General features: G+C 35.0%; 1 protein-coding gene across 1 annotated transcript in view; it reads right to left on the reverse strand.

Moving 5' to 3' along the window:
• SLC49A4 (solute carrier family 49 member 4) overlaps positions 1 to 23,326 on the reverse strand; it is an 86,859-nt gene that overhangs the window by 31,978 nt on the left and 31,555 nt on the right. Inside the window, exons 4-5 of the mRNA XM_065876987.1 lie at positions 16,187 to 16,316; positions 9,293 to 9,401 (exon numbers count right to left, since the gene is read on the reverse strand). Coding sequence (XP_065733059.1) covers positions 9,293 to 9,401; positions 16,187 to 16,316 — 239 coding nt within the window. The remainder of the gene's footprint in view (positions 1 to 9,292; positions 9,402 to 16,186; positions 16,317 to 23,326) is intronic.

The following is a 23,326-nucleotide window of genomic DNA, read 5'->3' on the forward strand; positions in this document are numbered from 1 at the left end:
CTCTTTCCCCTTCCCCCAGCCATCACACTTGCTTACTATCTTATTTCTTACTTCTGGACTCCTGTAATAGCAATATTTTTGCCCACAATTGCCAGAATAATTATCCCAATCATTCCACTCCCCTGCTCAGAAACAGTTACTGGCTTTCCTTGTAGTTATAGGGCAAAGTCCAAACTTGACCTGGCACTTGAGAGCTGCCCAAACTAAATTCTACCTTTTATTATTTTTCTACACATATTTTTCATTACAGCTGTGATAGAGCTTGTCAGCTGTCCACCAAGATATGTTATATCTTATTCTACCAGGGTACTTAGTTAGATTACATGTCCTAGCCCCTACTCAGCTACATGTGACCACATGACTAAGTTCTCATTAATGGAAGGGGAAAAAGTAAGGTGTGCCACCTCTAGGCTAGAACCTGGAAGACAGCTATATACCCCCTCCATGCTTTCTTTCCCTTTCTGCCAGCTGGAATCTGGATGGTCATCCCGCTTCACCCATGCATATAATGACAAGGTCCTAGGAGACAGAAGACCTGCAAAGTGGAAGCAACCTAGGTCTTAAATCAGTGTGAGGAAGAGAGTAGTCCCAACTGTGAACAACTGTCCTAGATTATTATGCAAACTGTCCTAGATTGCTATATGAATGAGAAACGAATTTCTTCTTAAGTATCAGAATTTGGGGATTCTTAGTCTACTCTAAGTAATACAATAACTTTATACAAATCTTCTTGCTCTACCAGTGTCTGGTTGCAGAAGCAAAGATAAATGCTCTCTGGAGAAAGATAACACCAGAAACTTAAATTATCTCTACATTTTTTTCATACTACTGGCATGAAGGGCAAGAGAATTCTCTGTTCTTCAGAATGCCCCTCTCCTTGCATTTAGCATCCATTAATACTATGGATTAAGGTCCATTAATACTATGAGCCCCCCACAAACATTCTCATCTATCCCCTAGGTCAGTGGGGTCCTGCATCAGGTGAAAAACCACTGTGTATCTGACTGTACTAGCCCTGGTCCTTTCAGGCCATTTTGTGCTTTTCTCCTTCCCCTGTTCATGACATTTGCTTTAGTTAATAACATTCTACCCAATAATTAATTAACTTTTTTCTTTGCTTGAATTTAATTAATTGGGGGGGGCAGCACCTTCATTTGTCCACCAACCCAGAAGCTCTGCTTTTAATTTTAAATTCCATTTTATTTAATACCTGGTATGATTCACGGTCTCTGTATCTCTCAGAGTTTGTACAAAGAGACATACTTGGAAGGGCTTCTCAGGGTTTATAACATGAATCATAAGATGTGCAAAATCAGCATCATCTAAACGGGGGCTACACTTTCCTTCTTGAAACTGAGCATGCTTGGAATAGCTGCCATCCAGAAAAATAGGTTAGGAAACTAAAAGAAGGCTTTCTTCTTATAGTAAAGGTACACTAGGTAATTTGGATTAATATTCTGGTTGAAAAAGCAGAAAATCTAGGGTGGAAAATCTATCTGAAGGCGGCAGAGAACCAAGAAGGTAATCCAGAATTCTGGAACCATGATATAGGATGAGAAGGAAGCCCAGAGGAGCAAGCCTGATATGTGGGGACACTTTTCCTCAGGGGTATGTCTGCTGATTTCAGAAAAGGTAGCTAAGGGGCTAAAAAGTTACTGACAGCCTCATGGATCTAGGAAGAAAAAAATACAAGTTCGAGGCCTGCTCTAAGGTGGTTGGCCTTGTAGAAAACCCCAGACTTTAGCTGGGAACTCTGAGAGTTATACCTAAGAGCAGTGTAAATTAGAAATGGAACTGTGGAAGGAAGGGAGGGAGGGAGGAAGGGAGGAAGGAAGGAAGGAAGGAAGGAAGGGAGGGAGGGAGGGAGGGAGGGAGGAAGGAAGAAATGGAACTGTATTCTGAGGGATTAAAACCCAGCTTTAAATGATCTCAATTCTTGAAACTAGATTAAGTATCCCTAGACTCCTAAGAAAAAACATAAGTTCTTTCTGGAGGAAAAGAACATCATTTGAAGCTTAAATTATCTCTACAACTTTTAATATACTATGTTGAGCACTCAGTCAAAAATAACTGAACACATAAGGAATAAGAAAACATGAATGAATGTCACAAATATAAAGAGACACACAGGGATCCAGATAAAGGGGTTAGGAGATACAGACTTTAAATAACTATTTTTAATAGTTCAAAGAAATAAAATACAAGCATTTCCACAGAAATTTGGAAACTATGAAAAAGCATCAAAAAAATGTTATAACTTAAGAATATAATAATTGAAATTAATAACTCACAGATGAGTTTAACAGCATATTAGATAGAGCTGAAAACTGAAATAGTGAGTTGGAAGAGAGGCTAGGTAAAATATCCAGTTTGAAGTAGAGAAAGGCAGAAGGATAGAAAATTCAGAACAGAGAGTAAGAGACATAGGACAGACAGTGTGAAAATATAACATATACGGTTAGAGTTACTGAAGGAGAGAGAAATAGAGAAAATGGAGCATGAGCTTCAAAGGGATATTGGCTAAGAATTTTCTGAAACTGGTGAGAGACATCAAGCCACAGATTCAAGAAGTCCTACAAACCTCAAGCAGAATAAATGTATTTTTTTTCCATTTTGAATTACTTTTTATTTATTTTTATTTTTCAAACTGAAGTATAGCTGATTTACAGGATTATATGAGTTTCAGGTATACAGCATAGTGATTCAGTATTTTTACAGATTATATTCCACTGAAAGTTATTACAAAAAAATGGCTCTGATTCCCTGTGCTATAAAATATATCCTTGTTGCTTATCTATTTTATACATAGTAGTTTGTATTTCTTAGTCCCATACCCCTAATTTGGCCTCTCTCCCCACTTCCCTCTTCCTTTTGGTAACCACTAGTTTGTTTTCTATATCTGTGAGTCTGTTTCTGTTTTGTATATACATTCATTTGTATTATTTTTTAGATTCCACATATAAGTGATATCATACAGTATTTGTCTTTGTCTGACTTATTTCACTAAGCATAATATTCTCTAGGTCTATCCATGTTGCTGCAAAGGGCAGATTTTCTTTTATGGCTGAGTAATATCCCATTGTGTGTGTATATATATATATATATCAATCACATCTTCTTTATCCATTCAGCATAAAATTTTAAAAACTTGCCACCTAGTTAAGCTGCTGAAACCAAAGACAAAGAGAAAAATCTTAAATGCAGCAAGCTTTTAAATTTGAGAGCTGACTTCTCAGTTGAAACAATGGAGGCCAGAAGAAGATGGTATTTTCAAATAAACAAAAGAAAATAAATGCTAACCAAGAATTCTATATGCAATACAAAATAATCTTCAAAACAAAGGTCAAATGAAGACATTTTCAGACCAAAGTAAAAAAACAAACCCCAAACAAGAGAATTTGTTGTAAGCCGACCTACACAAAACACGCATACACACACACACACACACACAGACACCACACACACACTGACTCTCTCTCTCTCTCTCTCTCAAGGATGCTCTTTAGACAGAAGAAAAATGATCACAGGTGGAAGACTGAAGATTAAGGAAAGAATGAAGAGCAACAAAATGGAAATATGAGAGTGAATCTAAATGAATATTGACTGTAAAATAACAATAAAAATGTGTCTTGGGCAGTTTAAAATATATGACAATAATAGCACAAAGTATGGTAGAGGCTTAAATGGAGTGCAAGGGTTCTAAGGACAGTCCTGGAAGAGGTAAAAGTTCTAATTTATAATAGATGTTAATAAGTGAAGTGTACATTCTGTACTTTCTAGGGTAACCACCAAATAGTAAAAGAGACTATAATTACCAAGCTAATAAAGGGGGGAAAAAGAGTAGTAAAAAATCCTTAATCCAGAAGAAGGTAAGAAAGAAGAGAAAAAGGATAGACTGGACTGGAAAAAAATAAAAACCAATCGTAAGGTGGTAGATCTAGACTCAAATTTATCAATAATTACATTAACTGCAAATGGACTAAATACTCCAATTAAAACACAAAGATTATCAGACTGAATTAAAGAAAAAATGATATGCTACTTATAAAAGGTGTACCTAAAGAAAGTCTGAAAGTAAAAAAATGCAAAAAGATATATCATGCCAACACAAATGAAGAGAAAGCTAGTGTAACTAATAGGCTTTAAGGCAAAAAAGCATTACCAGAAAAAAAAGAAAAACTTCCTACGGATGAAAGGTTCAATTCATTAGTCGATACTACAATTCTAGATTTATGTGCACCTAATTACACAGTCTTAAAATATATAAAGAAAATATCGACAGAAATAAAAGGGAGAAATAGACAAATTTAAAATAATTGTGTAGGATCTTAACACACCTCTCTCAGTAACTGATAGAACAAGCTGACAAAAATGAATAAGGAATAGAAGATATGAAACACACAATTAACAGAATTGATCTAGTTGACATATATAAAACACTACACTCAAGAATTATAGAAAATAGTTCACCAAAAATTGGGTCAACAAATTTGAAAATACTGAAATCATAGTATATCCTTATGACCACATTTATGCAATTTAGCTAGGACTTAAAAAAAAAAGAACTAGAGGATCTTCCACAGTTTGTAGATTAAAAAATGTCTTTCTAAGTAACTCTGGAAACTAGAAAATATCTTAAATTCAATAATAATGAAAATCCAGAATGTATGGAATGCAGCTAAATCTGTGTTTAAAAGGACATAAATAGCCTTAAAGTGCATGTATTAGGGAAGAAAAGCTAAAAATCAAGGATGTAAGCATTCATATTAAAAAGTTAGAAAAATGAAAGCAAAGTGACATCACTCAAGAAAACAGACTAGAAAAAAAGTAAGATAAAATCAAAAATTGATGAAATAAAAAATAAGTTTTCATTAAAGAGCTACTGTTGAAATTATTCAAGGGAAAATATGAGAAAGAAGATACAGAAAATCAATATCTGGAATGATACAATGACTTACCTTGGAGACCTAATAATATCATACAATGAAGAACTTAATACCATAAATTTGAAAACTGAGATGGAGTGGACAAATTCTAGAAAGGTATAATTTCTTAAACTGACACAGTAATAAGTAGAAAATCTGAATAATTTTATAACTATTAAAGAAACTGAATTCATATCACAAAGAAAACTAGATGGCTTCATCAGCGAATTCTACCAAATATTTAGGGAAAAACAAAAGCCCCAAACCACTAAACTTACACAAACTCTTCCAATAATAGAAAAAGAGGAAACACTTCAGAAGTTGCTTTATGAGACTAGCAAAACCTTGACACTAAAATTGAAATGGCAGTAAAGATGCTCAACATCGTTAATTATTAGAGAAATGCAAATCAAAACTACAATGAGGTATCACCTCACACCGGTCAGAATGGCCATTATCAAAAAATCTAGAAACAATAAATGCTGGAGAAGGTGTGGAGAAAAGGGAACACTCCTGCACTGTTTGCGGGAGCGTAAACTGATACAGCCACTATGGAGAACAGTATGGAGGTTCCTTAAAAAACTAAAAGTAGAACTACCATATGACCCAGCAATCCCACTGCTGAGCATATATCCAGAGAAAACCATAATTCAAAAAGAGTCATGTACCACAATGTTCATTGCAGCACTATTGACAACAGCCAGGACATGGAAGCAACCTAAGTGTCCATCGACAGATGAATGGATAAAGAAGATGTGGCACATATATACAATGAAAAATTACTCAGCCATAAAAATAAACGAAATTGAGTTATTTGTAGTGAGATGGATGGACCTAGAGTCTGTCATACAGAGTGAAATAAGTCAGAAAGAGAAAAACAAATACTGTATGCTAACACATATATATGGAATCTAAAAAAAAAAAGGTACTCATGAACCTAGTGGCAGGGCAGGAATAAAGATGCAGACATACAGAATGGACTTGAGGACACAGGGAGGGCGAGGCAGAGGGGGAGAGGGAAGCTGGGGCGAAGTCAGAGTAGCATCGACATATATACACTACCGGATGTAAAACAGATAGCTAGTGGGAAGCAGCAGCATAGCACAGGGAGATCAGCCCAGTGCTTTGCAATGACTTAGAGAGGTGGGATAGGGAGGGTGGGAGGGAGGCTCAAGAGGGAGGGGATATGGGGATATATGTATGTACATGGCTGATTCACCTTGTTGTACGACAGAAACTAATGACAGTATTGTGAAGCAATTATACTTCAATAAAGATTAAAAAAAATTGAAATGGCAGGACAAGATAAAAAAAAGATAGACTAATCTCATTCATGAACCTAACTGCAAAAAATCCTAAACAAAATGTAAGCAAACTGAATTCAGTGATATATAAAAAGTATAATAAATCACTGACAAAATGCATTTAGTACAGGAATGCAAGGTAGTTTAACATTTTATAATCAACAAGTGGAATTCACCAAATTAGCAGTTTAAAAGAGAAAAACATATGATCATCTCAATGTTGAATTTTATTAAATGTATTTTTCTCCATCTGTCATTAGTAACAACCGATATGAGATGTATGCAGAGAGGTCAAAGTATCTATGGATAAATAAGTGAGTTTAATAAGGTTGCTGTATATAAGACAAGCTGTAGTTCAATCACTTTCAAAAACCAAGTATACTTCCTACATGCCAACCAACAGAAAATAAGATTTTTAAAGTTACCAATTACAATAGCTTCAGAAAGCATCAAATACCTGGGAATAAATCTAACAAATAAATAGAGGGTGTTTTTGCAGAAAAGAGATTTAGAGAGACGTTAGGACCCAAGTAAACGAAGAGAGATATAATAGTAATGATTTGGAAGACGAACTATTACAAAAAAAGTTAATTCTTGAACTGATCTGTAGGTTCATAAAATTCTAATCTAAATCCCGATAAGGGGAGTATTTATTCTACTAAACACCAAAACTTATTCTAACACTAGAACACTTAAGACAATTTGGTGTTGGCACAGAGATAGACAAATAAACTAGATGAGAAAAAGAATTTAGAAACATCCATGCACATAAGGGCACTTCATTATGACAAAGATGACACTAGAGAGCAATGGGGAAAGAACAATCTTTTCAAAAATTGATACTAGGTTAATGGAGAACTATGTGGGAAAAAAGAAACTTAACCCTTACAACAAGCACAAAATTCAATTCTAGGTTTAAATGTGACAGGAGTAACAATAAAGTTTCTAGAACAGCACTGTTCAATAGAACTTCCTGTGATGATGGAAATGTTCTATGTCAACACTGTCCGACATGGTACCCATAAGTTGCAAGTGGCTACTGAGCACCTGAAAACTGGCCAGTGCCAATCAGGAAGTGACTTTTTAATTTTAATTTCCTTTCAACTAATTTAAACTTCAAATTAAATAGCCACATGTGACTAGTGGCTACTGTACTGGATAACAGAGTTCTGCGAGATAACAGAGGGGAATATATTTATGAACTTGGAGCAAGAAAAGATTTCTCTCACTCTCTCTTTTGCATTATAGTCTCTGACTGCTAAATCCAATATCTAGACTATCTCTAAATTGGTTTCTATTGACTACTTTTTTCTTTTAAAAATATGAACCATATTTTCCTGTTTCTTTGTATGTCTAATTTTTTAAAAACTGTATACTATATGCTGTGGGTGATACAATATCGAGATTCTGGATAATTTTATCTTTCTATAAAATAGTTCATTTTTGTGTAGTAGGCCATTCAATTACCTTGAACTTGTGTAAACTTGATTTTGTGCTTTATTAGGGAGGAATATTAGAAACCAAGTTGTTTCCCAAGCTCCTTTCACCTGGCAGGACTCAATCTCCAAATTATCCCCTCTGCAAATTTTTGTCAGGGCTTGGTTTTAGGCTTTGTTCATGGTGGGTCTAAGTAGAATAGGCCTTACTCTAACTAGGGTATGGTCCTTGATTCTAAAGTTTGTCCTTTCTGGTGTCTCAGCAGAAGCCTAAGATATTAACAAGGTGTTAATGAGGTCATACCACTCTGGCTGGGCCAGAACTTCAAGGGTCCTGCACTGCCTGTCCTCTACTATATTTGTTCTGCTTTCCACCCCACAACAGTCTCTCTAATAAGTCTCTGGTAGCTTTGCCCTTTACATGTGCAGTCCATTCTGCAGCCAGGACATGCTGGGGAGCTCCCTTTCACACAGCTCTCTTCTTTGTAAATCAGTAAGAAAAAGGTAGCCCAGTAGTGGGCAAGGAACTTGAACAGGTATGTCACAAAAAAGGATGTCACTTCAAAAGATGTCATGGAAGTCACCACAATGGCATACAACGGCACAGTCATCAGCACGTCTGAATTTAAAAAGATTAACATTGCCAAGTGCTGGTAACGATGTGCAACAAGGGGAAATTTCATGTACTGCTGGTAGGACTATAAACTAATACAACTACTTTGGGGAAATTTGGCATCATCTATCAAAGCAGGCATACCCTATAACTAGCAATTCCATGCCTAGATAAATATTCAACAGAAATGTATGGAGAGGTGCATCAAGAAACATATGAGAATATTCATACAGCACTGTTTATGACAGCCGAAATGCAGACATTCCAAATGTTCATCAAAAGCAGATTGGACAAATTGTTGTTTATTCATACAATGGAATATCACATCAGTGTGCTGGATTTCTTCCATTTGACCTTCCAAATCTCTCTACCCCTTTCTACCATGCTATTTGGAAGCAAGGAGAAGGAACGGATGTCATAAGCAAGCATATAGATAAAATGGTTTGTTTTTTTTTTTTTTTTTTTTTGCAGTACACGGGCCTCTCACTGCTGTGGCCTCTCCTGTTGCGGAGCACAGGCTCCCAACGCACAGGCTCCGCGGCATGTGGGATCTTCCCGGACCGGGGCACAAACCCGCGTCCCCTGCATCAGCAGGCGGACTCTCAACCACTGCGTCACCAGAGAAGCCCTAAAATGGTTATTTTTAAGGAAATGAGATACTGAGGCTAAAGAGAAAGTGAGGGATTAGATGTAGGCATAGCCATATATTTAATGACGAGATCTTCATCTTTATAAACCAAAAATCAAGGATTCTAAGATTTTCCTTCTTTATTTTTCTGTTTATTAGCATAAGTAATCATACCCAAGTAAATGTGAAATTCATGGTGGTTAACAAAATCCAGGAAGAAAATCAATATTATTTATAACTATTTCATAAGGATCTTCCTTTTGCAGCAGTGACACAGGATAACGTTTTACCTAGGCCTTGAAGCTAAAAGTAAGAACAAGTAGACAATATTTATAATTGTAGTGAACTAAAAATACCTACAAGATATAAAGAAATAAAATGCTTACTTGGCTGACATGCACTGGTGTTAAAATTAAGTCCAGAACTCCAGACCAGCCAGCAAATACACCAAGTGGTATGGCATATGCTAAAGCAATCATCAAAAATCTCAAATTGCTGTAAAAGAGGAGTAAAAGAAAACATTATTACAAATTCAAAATCTAGAGTTTAAACTCTTACTCATAGAAAAAAGTAAGTCATTTTGAAATTGGAATACCAGAATCAGAAATAGAAAATATTTGTCAGTTTGTTAATAAATCCCTTAAATTTTTTATATTTATAAGAATAATTTTTGTTCACATAGTTTAAAATTTTCAATGCTTATTATATAGATGAATTACTAACATTATTTCCTAGAATGAGTAGGCAGATTCATTTTTTTCTTTAAAAAGCTCCTATTTGAAAGGATAAATTACTGTTTCTTCTGATGAACAAGGTGGAGGGGAAAAAAAGATTAAAGGTGAATGGTTAAACAAACTGTGTACATCCATACCATGGAATACTACTCAGCAGTAAAAAGGAATAACTACCAGTATACAAAATGACTTGGATGACTCTCCAGAGAATTATTGTGGGTGAAAAAAGCTAACTCCAAATTCTCTTTACTGTATGACTCAATTTATGTAACGTTCTTGAAGTGACATTATAGTAACGGGAAAGAGATTAGTGGTTGCCAGGGGTTAAAGGAGTAGAGTGGGAGGGAAGTAGGTGTGGCTATAAAAGGGCAACTGGAGGGAGCCGTGTGATGACGGAAATGTTCCATATCTTTACTATATCAATGTCAATTTTCTGGTTGTGATATTGCAGTGTAGTTTTCTAAGATGGTATCATTAGAGGAAACTGGGTAAAGGGTCCATGTTATTTCTTCGTATTATTCTTTACAACTGCATGTGAATCTATAATTATCTCAAAATAAAGTTTAATTTAAAAATGTAATAAAAATTAGATACCGTTAACAATTTTTTTAAAAATGTGAACTATAAAGTATCTAGGCATAAACGAGGAAGACCCAAGACCTCTATGGGTGGGAGGGGGTGAAGCACATAGGGGCACAGAAGATGATTTAAATAAATGGAGACAGAGTCTATGCTGTCAATTCACCCCAAACTAATTCATGATTCAACTCAATCACAATTAAAATTCCAGTTGAATTTTTTTTAGAAACTTATGAAATTTGCTCCAAAGTTCATATGGGAAAATAAAAGTCCTCAGAAAACTAACTCATCCTTTAAAAATACGAAAAAGGAAGCCCTTGTCCTGACAGATATTAAGACAAACTGCACATCCAGAGTAATAAAATTAGTATGGTATTGGCTCAAGAACAAAGAGAGCAATGAAGGAAAAAAGAGAGCTAAGACACAGAAACTCAATCTACAATACAGGCGGCACTACAAAAATCAAAGGGCTAAGGATTGTTTAGTGAATGGTACTAGTTCACTTTATGGAGGGAAAAATGAAAACCCTGTATCATTAGTTAACACCATACACTAAGGTGGATTCTAGGTGGGATGAAAACCTAAATGTGAAAGAAAAAACCAGAAAGTTGATAAATAAGGAATTCATTGACAAAATTAGTAGACAGATAGCAAATAGAAATTTGACTTTTAAAAATCAACAGCGAAGTTATATCTAGAATACGTAAATCATTAAGAAAAAGAAACTACCACTGAGAAATTGGCAGAAGAGGAATTTACAGTAGATGGAAACCTAAAGGGCAGACAACCACATGAGTCTCAAATTTATCAATAACCAGAAAATGCAAATTAAACAAAAGCTGTATTTCTTTATACCCATTAGACTAGTGAAAATTAGAAAGATGGATAATGCCAAGTTTGGTAAGCATATAGGGAAATGGGCACTGTGGATGGAAGTATAGACAAGTGCAGGCATTTTTTTTAGAGCAATTTGGCAATACTTGGCAAATTAAGCTTAAAATAGCTTATGACCCATCAATCTTGTGGGGTTTGTTTCCCAAAGAATTCTTAGGTCTATGGTGATGTGCAGGATGTCACTGCAGTGTTATTTGTGGTGACAATGAGTTGGAGGCAATCTGAGTACACAATGGAAGTGGGTATACAAAACGCAATGCTTTCATACCATGGAGTACAAAGAACTAGGTGTACACATAGCACAGGGATACATCTTGAAAACAGAGCACTAATATCACAAAATGAGAGCTATCCAGATATCATGTGCCTCCTGATGGAAGAAGGTAGCATCACCCATGAAGTAGTCTTGTAAAATCAAAACCAAAACCAAAACCTGAATCAGAACATAGCTCTAGCTAACAATTTATAGGAAATACAAAGGGCAGAGGAACTTGGCAAAGTACTACAAAGAGGCAATCATCAAAATCCAGATCTTGGGAGACAAGAGAGCTGGTTCCTCAACAAATAAATTACAAGGGAAAGAGAGAGATGGAAAGGAAACCTACAAATTATAAGGCATTTGAGCCAACTGCAATGCGTGTACCTAATCTAGATCCTGATTCAAACAAATTGTTAAAAAAAAAACCCAAAACTTATGACATTTATGAGACAGTTGGAAATTGAAACACTGATTTGACCGTAGCAAACTACTGCTAAAACGTTTTTAGTGTGACAATGGTACCATATTTATGTTAAAAAGAGTCCCTATCTTTTTAACATATACAAATTGAAATGTTTATGGGTGAAATGATTTGTCATTTGGGATTTGCTTCATAATACAGGAAGGGGAGAAGTGGGCACAGTACAAATGAAACAATATTGGTCATAAATTGGTAATTGTTGATATTGGGTTATGGGGATACAGATGTTATACTACTCTACCTTTGTATTTCCAAAATGAAAAGTAATTTTAAAAACCACGTAGTGTTTAGTGAAAAAACGTCAAAACAGAATGAGATACATAATGTGCCATCATTTAGATAAATTAAACAGAGAGGCATACAAAACAATACAAATGTCGCAAAGCACAAAGAGATACACGTCAAATGCGTTTGAGAGGTATCCTAGGTAGGGAGAAGGGAATGGGAGTGAGAAATATAAATAAAAGAATGAATGAATAAATAAATGAATAAACGTGTTCATGTATCCTGAAGTAAGGAACACGTTCAACTCAAGTCTCCACTCTTGAAGTCTAAAAGGCAAAAACAACAACCACCATCATCAAACATTAAACTGATACATAAAGGGAGAAAAACGTTTACATTAGGTTACACAGGTTAAACGCATATTAAGTGATGGGAATCATATGGACAGTAAATAAATAATTGTGGTGGAAACTTCGGAGCATAGGAACCTTTGGAGCATAACCACTGATTTTTTTTTTCTGCCCAGACAATGGAATTAGAATCTAGAGAAGCAGTTATTCTGATTAATCCAGGAAGTAATGATATCAGGAGTTCTTTGAAGGACCAGGGAAAATTACACAGGTAGGTTAGGGGAATGGAGCGTGGCAGGCCCAAAGAAGTCCCCTGGAAAGCCCAAAGTAGAAGCAGGCAATCCTGCACAGTAAACGAATGAATGTGGGAAGAGACAAAGGAATGTTAGGCATTAGTGTAAAGGGTTTTTAATAGAGAAGAAAGATCTTATACTCTATAGCTTGAACAGAGAATAAAGATCTTGACTCTAGGGTAATTAGAAGCAAACACAGGGTATATTGTGGTCAAAGTGATCATTTTAAGTTGTTTTTTCCTTGTCAGAACAATCTTTTACATAACTCCTTACCTTAAAACCCTACAGTTACTCCTCATTTCCCACAGAATAGTCCAAAATTATTAGTATGGCATAATCTGACCCTAACCTACCTCTCTAGCCTTACCTATTGCTCTCTAACCTCTAGTTCTGCATGGAGAAAAATTTAGTTAAATAGCATCTTAAAAAAAAAAGTATCATTTTAACTCTCATCTTACAAATATGTTCTACTGATCACAATTCAATAGAACTAATATGATTTTCTTGCCTATTATGTGGAAGGCAATTTACTAGCTGCTACAGAGATGTTGTTTTCAAAAACTTTTTACTGTACTCCAGAATAAGAAATATTCTACCTACCAATATTCAGTACATAAATACTGAAACAAGAGTATCACAAAAATATGTATCATTACTATAGAAGATACAATAATATTTTCGATTCTTTTTTATTCCATTCTACTTTGTTTAAACAAAAAAAGGTGGTCAACCCTCTAAATTGGTTGGCTATGAATCAAAGTTTGAAAAACAATGTTACATAGCTATGCTGTCTAACATGGTAGCCACTAGTCAAACATGGCTAGTGAGCACTTGAAATGTGACTAGTGCAAGTAAAGAACTAATTTTTAATTTTACTTCATTTTAATTAATTAAAATCCAATTTAAAAACAGAAACAGTGAAAAGTATTTTTCCATCAAACACGACTTTATTGTTTTGGCAGAAGTACATTTCACTTTAACTGCTGCATTGGGTAAGATATTACTGTAGTGTGCACGTGGTGGCATATGTTGTTTCTAGTATTATAACCCGTCACTGATCTTCTTGGTGTCAATGAACTAACTCAGTTCTAATTATTTTTTTTTTTTTTTTTTTTTTTTTTGCTGTACGCGGGCCTCTCACTGCTGTGGCCTCTCCCGTTGTGGAGCACAGGCTCGGGACACGCAGGCTCAGCGGCCATGGCTCACAGGCCCAGCCGCTCCGCGGCATGTGGGATCTTCCCGGACCAGGGCACGAACCCGCGTCCCCTGCATCGGCAGGCGGACTCTCAACCACTGCGCCACCAGGGAAGCCCTCTAATTATTTTTTACACACTGATATAACATTGTAATTTGCTTATGAATATTTTATGCAGGAAGAAAACTACGAGATGAAGTATGTCGCAAATTTCACAATAAATGGTAGATGCAACTTACTGCAGCAGAGTAAAATTGATGTCTGTTATGGAAAAAAATTTTTAGGATAATTAAGTGGATAATATTAAGGGACATGTTCAACAATTACACGATAAATTTTATAAGAGGTTTCTTCTTAAAGTCAAAAAAGAATCAAGAAGATTAGTTGTCTGAAATCTAAATTAAATGTTCAACAAACATTTTTAAACAATTTTTAACAGATCTGAGCTTATACTTTTGGTCAGCTATAAAATGGTTTGGATTCCTGCACAAGAAGAAAGAGATTTTTAGATGGAGAGATGGTAAAATAAATTGTTCTTTTAGCTATGGAAGTTTTGTTTAAAATTATAAAGAGAAAAAAATGTATTTTACGTAAGTGAAAGATCTTCAATTAAGCCCCAAACAATTGCCTGTACAATATAAGACCTTTCAAATAATATCAAAGATGTATTGATTCAAAATTTGAAAAACTGCAGGTAGTTATTTTTAACTTTAGATAAATAGTGCAATATGGGAGACACTGCTCAATGAAAACTGTTTTAATTGTAAATTTAATGAAATCTAAATGCAGACCATTTAGATTTCTAATGCAAATTTAGCATCTAAATTGAGATGTGCTGTAAGTATAAAATACACACTGGATTTAAAAGATTTTCTATGAATAAAAGAACGTAAAGTATCTCATTAATAATTCTGAATAGTGATTACATGTTGAAATAATACTTGAGATATATTGAGTTAAATAAAATATGCTATTAAAATTAATTTTACCTGTTTCTTTCTACTTTTTTTAAATAAGGCTACTAGAAGATTTAAAATTATACATGTGGCTCCCATTATATTCCTATTGGACATTATTAATATATAGGATACAAAGATAGTTCTTGACCACAAGGAACTTACCATCTGGTGGGAGAGGAAGACTAGAAAAGAAAGAACTAACTAGGGAGAGTTGTTGATGAATCAATAAAAACTCATCACAACTAACTGGAGAAAAAAATCCAAAACATAAGTTCCAGTGGCCCAATTACAAATCATAATCATCAGAAATGGTCTATATATCCAAAGAATCAAATTCAGTACTGGGCCTTCAAGTATTTGAAGCCTTCAAGTGTAGAATTTAATCGAATTACATTTAAGTTGTACCAATAAAATAAAGTAAAATTAGAAATTAAGTTTCTCAAAATATGATCCCACTGGAGGTTCAAGATGATTTTAGGTGATATGTAAATAAACATTATTTATTTTATTCGCTTTGTATTAAATAGCACTTGTTTATTTTAATGTGTATCAAGAAATACATAATGAATAAAAATAATTTGCATATTAGGAAAAATATAATAAACACATAAAACACATGATTTCACAGATACTATTATATGATGTTTCCTTATAAAAGAAACTTATTTAAACAAAAGGTTTGATTTTTTAAATATGGGTGGTATATAGAGAAGGCAAAAACTATAGAGGTTTTTGCTTTGGGCAATTTTAATTATTTTATTATTATTTTTTTGTTTCTATTTTATTTTATTTAATTTTTAAACATCTTTATTGGAGTATAATTGCTTTACAATGTTGTGTTAGTTTCTGCTGTATAACAAAGTGAATCAGCTATACATATACATATATCCCCATATCTCCTCCTTCTTGCATCTCCCACCCACCCTCCCTATCCCACCCCTCTACGGGGACACAAAGCACCAAGCTGATCTCCCTGTGCTATGCAGCTGCTTCCCATTAGCTATCTATTTTACATTTGGTACTATATATATGTTAGTGCCACTCTCTCACTTCATCCTAGCTTATCCTTCCCCCTCCCGGTGTCCTCAAGTCCATTCTCTACATCTGCATCTTTATTCCTGTCCTGGGCAATTTTTAAAGATAGATTTCTGATAAGAAATCTCTCTAAAATATTTAACCAATATTTTATCAATTATTTACAACCTGATTAGTAGGTTGTTGAAAAACTACTATCTTAAATTATCTTAGATAAATGTGGAATTATCTTCAAGGTGCTAGTCAAAACCAGTAAGTGATTTTAAGTATATTTACCTTAATAATCTACAAAAGCTTCGCCGATAACTCAGCCGTTGGCTAGCTGCAGCAACACTGGGAGGAAGAGGAGGTCGTGGTGGGAAATAAGCTAGAGTTGCAGAAAATAGTAAACAGACAACTCCAAACTCTGAAAAAAAAAAAAAACAGTAAAATGTTAATCAGACAACACAAAAAGTTCAATATCTCAAGTATCTATCTAACAAATATTTACTGCACATCAATGAAGCTTTAGATATATAAAGATAAGCAAAATATAGTACTTGCCTAGCCAAAATAGTTCAGTATTGTGAGAAAGACTGATACATAAAAATATAACTTTTAGCAGGTAAGAAGTCATAAGGAAATAAGTATGGTAGACTTACGGTATAGTACACTACACAGAAAGAGGATTGAGGCAGTAAACAAATGTTACTCTGGAGGAAACACATTAAAAACCAACTGTAGTATCTATAACAGAGATTTTTAAACAGGTCTAGGATGACTGTCTAATAAGCATGGTCCTAGGAAATAAAGAATATAATAGAAAATTGGTAAGAACAGAATAGGAGAAGGTTTGTTTGATCATGACAGGATATTCTGATGCACTGTATAGGACAGACTCAATTTATAGGCTACATGGGAAATCGGAACAAAACAGGAAAGCATCCAAAAAAGAAAAAAAAAAGAAAGAAAGAAACCAGGAGACAGCAAAATTTAACAAACACAGGACTAGCTAATGTAGGCTATTAAACAATCAGAAGTAAAATGAACATCTGAACAATCTCAGTTTGGCACCATTACAGAAGGAAAGGTTCCTAGGAGTCCTGATCATTCCCTCCAGAGTTCTGGCACATGGAAACTCCAGCTTTTAACTGTGCCCAATTTAGTAGAAAAGCATGACTCTAATAGAAAAGTCAGGAAGCCTTGGAGTATAGAACTATCTATGCCATTAATTAACTTATAAATTGAATGAATCCCTTACTCTTTCTGGGCCAATAAAGGAAACGGATTAAGTTCTAGAGATCTTCAATAGGATCATTCTAATTCTAGGGCTATATTCTTAGTAAAAGGTACAATATTTCTATAAGACACTTAACCACAGATAATGTCTTTATTCTTTGACAATCTGAGGAACAACAAGAAGTAAATGAATTGCTTTAATTTACAGTCCTTTTAACTATTAGTATATATATTGGTCAAAAGTTTACTTATGATGTCTTTGTCTGAAATTTTAGTTTAAGAGTCATTAATCTCTTAAGATAATGATTCTAACCAAAATGTTTTTTAATGCAATGAAAGGTCATGGGACATTATCTCAGGGAGGCAAACTGGAAAATACAAAAGCACTGAAGCAATATCTGGAAGCTTTGAGTAGGGGTTTCTGCTTGACTGCATGGGAACCATAAGGCAGATGACATAGAGCATTAATACATGCCCAATAATGCCTAAAATCCAGTCATTTAAAAGATATAATGATTGCTTAAGCTTTCAATAAAAAGAATGATATAACAAATCTATATATATAATTTATATATAATTTATATAAATTATAAATATATATTTATAAATTTTAATTTATATAAAATTTATGTTTTATCTACTTTCAGTTTTATTTACTTAGTTACTTTTACGTTTCAACTTCTTTCTTTAAAAGGAGTGAGCTGTCGAGCAGAAGTAAGAAGAAATACAATCCTGCAGCCTGTGGAACAAAAACCACATTCACAGAAAGATAGACAAGATGAAAAAGCAGAGGGCTATGTACCAGATGAAGGAACAAGATAAAACCCCAGAAAAACAACTAAATGCAGTGGAGATAGGCAACCTTCCAGAAAAAGATTTCAGAATAATGATAGTGAAGACGATCCAGGACCTCGGAAAAAGAAAGGAAGCAAAGATCGAGAAGATGCAAGAAATGTTTAACAAAGACCAAAGAAGATTTAAAGAACAAACAAACAGAGATGAACAACAGAATAACTGAAATGAAAACTACACTAGAAGGAATCAATAGCAGAATAACTGAGGCAGAAGAACGGATAAGTGACCTGGAAGACAGCATGGTGGAATTCACTGCTGCAGAACAGAATAAGGAAAAAAGAATGAAAAGAAATGAAGACAGCCTAAGAGACCTCTGGGACAACATTAAATGCAACAACATTCGGCTTCTAGGGGTCCCAGAAGGAGAAGACACAGAGAAAGGACCTGAGAAAATATTTGAAGAGATTAGAGTCAAAAACTTCCCTAATATGGGAAAGGAAATAGCCACTCAAGTCCAGGAAACGCAGAGAGTCCCATACAGGATAAACCCAAGGAGATACATGCCGAGACACACAGTAATCAAACTGGCAAAAGTTAAAGACAAAGAAAAATTATTGAAAGCAGCAAGGGAAAAATGACAAATAACATACAAGGGAACTCCCATAAGGTTAACAGCTGATTTCTCAGCAGAAACTCTACAAGCCAGAAGAGAGTGGCATGATATACTTAAAGTGATGAAAGGGAAGAACCAACAACCAAGATTACTCTACCCAGCAAGGATCTCATTCAGATTCGATGGAGAAATCAAAAGCTTTACAGACAAGCAAAAGCTAAAAGAATTCAGCACCACCAAACCAGCTCTACAACAAATGCTAAAGGAACTTCTCTAAGTGGGAAACACAAGAGAAGAAAAGGACCTACTAAAACAAACCCAAAACAATTAAGAAAATGGTAACAGGAACATACATATCGATAATTACCTTAAACGTGAAAGGATTAAATGCTCCAACCAAAAGACACAGGCTTGCTGAATGGATACAAAAACAAGACCCATATATATGCTGCCTATAAGAGACCCACTTCAGACCTAGGGACACATACAGACTGAAAGTGAGGGGATGGAAAAAGATATTCCATGCAAATGGAAATCAAAACAAAGCTGGAATAGCAATACTCATATCAGATAAAATAGACTTTAAAATAAAGAATGTTACAAGAGACAAGGAAGGACACTCCATAATGATCAAGGGATCAATCCAAGAAGAAGATATAACTATTATAAATATATATGCAACCAACATAGGAGCACCTCAATACATAAGGCAACTGCTAACAGCTATAAAAGAGGAAATTGACAGAAACACAATAATAGTGGGGGACTTTAACACCTCACTTACACCAATGGACAGATCATCCAAACAGAAAATTGATAAGGAAACACAAGCTTTAAATGACACAATAGACCACATAGATTTAATTGATATTTATAGGGCAGTCCATCCAAAAACAGCAGATTACACTTTCTTCTCAAGTGCGCATGGAACATTCTCCAGGATAGATCACACCTTGGGTCACAAATCAAACCTCAGTAAACTTAAGAAAATTGAAATCACATCAGGCATCTTTTCTGACCACAATGCTATATGAGAAATGAATTACAGGGAAAAAAACGTAAAAAACACAAAACACATGGATGCTAAACAATACGTTACTAAATAACCAAGAGATCACTGAAGAAATCAAAGAGGAAATCAAAAAATATCTAGAGACAAATGACAATGAAAACACGACGATCCAAAACCTATGGGATGCAGCAAAAGCAGTTCTAAGAAGGAAGTTTATAGCAATACAAGTCTACCTCAAGAAACAAGAAAAATCTCAAATAAACAATCTCACATTACACCTAGAGGAGCTAGAGAAAGAAGAACAAACAAAACCCAAGGTTAGCAGAAGGAAATAAACCATAAAGATCAGAGCAGAAATAAATGAAATAGAAACAAAGAAAACAATAGCAAAGATCAATAAAACTAAAAGCTGGTTCTTTGAGAAGATAAACAAAATTGATAAACCTTTAGCCAAACTCATCAAGAAAAAGAGGAAGAGGACTCAAATCAATAAAATTAGAAGTGAAGATGGAGAATTTACAACAGACACCACAGAAATACAAAGCATCCTAAGAGACTACTACAAGCAACTCTATACCAATAAAATGGACACTGGAAGAAATGCACAAGTTCTTAGAATGGTATAACCTTCCAAGACTGAAAAAGGAAGAAATAGAAACTATGCACAGACCAATCACAAGTAATGAAATTGCAACTGTGATTAAAAATCTTCCAAAAAACCAAAGTCCAGGACCAGATGGCTTCACAGGTGGATTCTATCAAACATTTAGAGAAGAGCTAACACCCGTCCTTCTCAAATTCTTCCAAAAAATTGCACAGGAAGGAACATTCCCAAACTCATTCTATGAGGACACCATCACCCTGATACCAAAACCAGACTAAGATACTACAAAAAAAGAAAATGACACACCAATATCACTGATGAATATAGATGCAAAAATCCTCAACAAAATACTAGCAAACAGAATCCAACAACACATTAAAAGGATCATACACCATGATCAAGTGGGATTTATCCCAGGGATGCAAGGATTCTTTAATATAAGCAAATCAATGCGATACACCATATTAACAAACTGAAGGATAAAAACCACATGATCATCTCAACAGATGCATAAAAAGCTTTTGACAAATTTCAACACCCATTTATGATTAAAACTCTCCAGAAAGTGGGCACAGAGGGAACCTACATCAACATAATAAAGGCCATATATGACAAACCCACAGCAAACATCATTCTCAATGGTGAAAAACTGAAAGCATTTCCTCTAAGATCAGGAACAAGACAAGGATGTCCACTGTCACTGCTAGTATTCAGCATAGCTTTGGAAGCCCTAGCCACGGCAATCAGAGAAGACAAAGAAATAAAAGGAATACAAATTGGAAAAGAAGAAGTAAAATTGTCACTGTTTGCAGATGACATGATACTATACACAGAGAATCCTAAAGATGCCACCAGAAAACTACTAGGGCTGATCAATGAATTTGGTAAAGTTGCAGGATACAAAATTAATGCACAGAAATCTCTTGCATTCCTATACACTAATGATGAAAAATCTGAAAGAGAAATTAAGGAAACACTCCCATTTACCATAACAACAAAAAGAATAAAATACCTAGGAATAAACCTACCTAGGGAGACAAAAGACCTGTATGCAGAAAACTATAAGACACTGATGAAAGAAATTAAAGGTGATACAAACAGTTGGAGAGATATACCATGTTCTTGGACTGGAAGAATCAATATTGTGAAAATGACTATACTACCCAAAGCAATCTACAGATTCAATGCAATCCGTATCAAATTACCAATGGCATTTTTTACAGAACTAGAACAACAAATCTTAAAATTTGTATGGAGACACAAAAGATCCCGAACAGCAAAAGCAGTCTTGAGGGAAAGATACGGAGCTGGAGGAATCAGACTCCCTGACTTCAGACTATATTACAAGGCTACAGTAATCAAAACAATATGGTACTGGCACAATAACAGAAAAATAGATCAATGGAACAAGACAGAAAGCCCAGAGATAAACCCACGCACCTATGGTCACCTAATCTATGACAAAGGAGGCAAGGATATACAATGGAGAAAAGACAGCATCTTCAATAAGTGGTGCTGGGAAAACTGGAAAGCTACATGTAAAAGAATGAAATTAGAACACTCCTTAACACCATACACAAAAATAAACTCAAAATGGATTAAAGACCTAAATGTAAGACCAGAGACTTAAAACTCTTAGAGGAATACATAGGCAGAACACTCTTTGACATAAATCACAGCAAGATCTTTTTTGATCCAACTTCTAGAGTAATGGAAATAAAAAGAAAAATAAACACATGGGACCTAATGAAACTTAAAAGCTTTTGCACAGCAAAGGATACCATAAACAAGATGAAAAGACAACCCTCAGAATGGGAGAAAATATTTGCAAACACATCAACGGACAAAGGATTAACCTCCAAAACTTACAAACAGCTCATGCAGCTCAATATTAAAGAAACAAACAACCCAATCCAAAAATGGGCAGAAGACCTAAATAGACATTTCTCCAAAGAAGACATACAGATGGCCAAGAAGCACGTGAAAAGCTGCTCAACATCACTAATTATTAGAGAAATGCAAATCAAAACTACAATAAGGTATCACCTCACACGGATTAGAATAGGCATCATCAGAAAATCTACAAACAACAAATTCTGGAGTGGGTGTGGGGAAAAAGGAACCCTCTTGCACTGTTGGTGGGAATATAAATTGATACAGCCACTATGGAGAACAGGATGGAGGTTCCTTAAAAAACTACAGATAGTTTTTAGACCATATGACCCAGCAACCCTACTACTGGGCATATACCCAAAGAAAACTATAATTCAAAAAGACACACGTACCCCAATGTTCCCTGCAGCACTAGTTACAATAGCCAGGTCATGGAAACCACCTAAATGCACATCGACAGACGAATGGATTAAGAAGATGTGGTACATATATACAATGGAATATTACTCAGCCATAAAAAGGAACGAAATTGGGTCATTTGTTGAGATGTGGATGGATCTAGAGACTGTCATACAGAGTGAAGTAAGTCAGAAAGAGAAGTACAAATATCATATATTAACGCATATATGTGGAACCTAGAAAAAAGGTACAGATGAACCGGTTTGCAGGGCAGAAGTTGAGACACAGAAGTAGAGAACAAACGTATGGACACCAAGGGGGGTAAGTGGTGGCGGGGGTGGTGGTGTGATGAATTGGGATATTGGGATTGACATGTATACACTGAAGTGTATAAAAGGGATGACTAATATGAACCTGCTGTATAAAAAGATAAATGAAATTAAATTTTTTAAAAAGTCATGCCTTTTCCTATGTAATAAAGTGGGAGACTGAAGAGTAATGTAAGCAGAAAATACCAAATTTCTTGTGCATTCTGCAATAACATTGGGTCCCCCCCAAAAAAAAAGAAAAAAAAAGAAAAGGAGTGAGCTGTCTACAGGGGGGTTAAATGCTTTATTTACTGCCACCACCTCTAATTTCACTTTTATTCCCTCCAAATCCTACTGGGTTGGCCAAAATGTTCGTTTGGGTTTCTCCATGTTCTGGAAAAACCCGAATGAACTTTTTGGCCAGGCCAATGTTTTGAAATGTAAATTCCATTAGAGAACTCTCTAGTGTAAAATTCTCCAAAGTGTGACCTTTGCCTACAACATGATGAACTTCAAACCCTTTAGTTCTGCTTAGAAGGCTTGTGTGGTATGGCTTATCTCTCTGGCTTCATCT

Source organism: Phocoena phocoena, chromosome 4 (assembly GCF_963924675.1).
Source record: "Phocoena phocoena chromosome 4, mPhoPho1.1, whole genome shotgun sequence".
NCBI classification, from domain to species: Eukaryota; Metazoa; Chordata; class Mammalia; order Artiodactyla; family Phocoenidae; genus Phocoena; species Phocoena phocoena.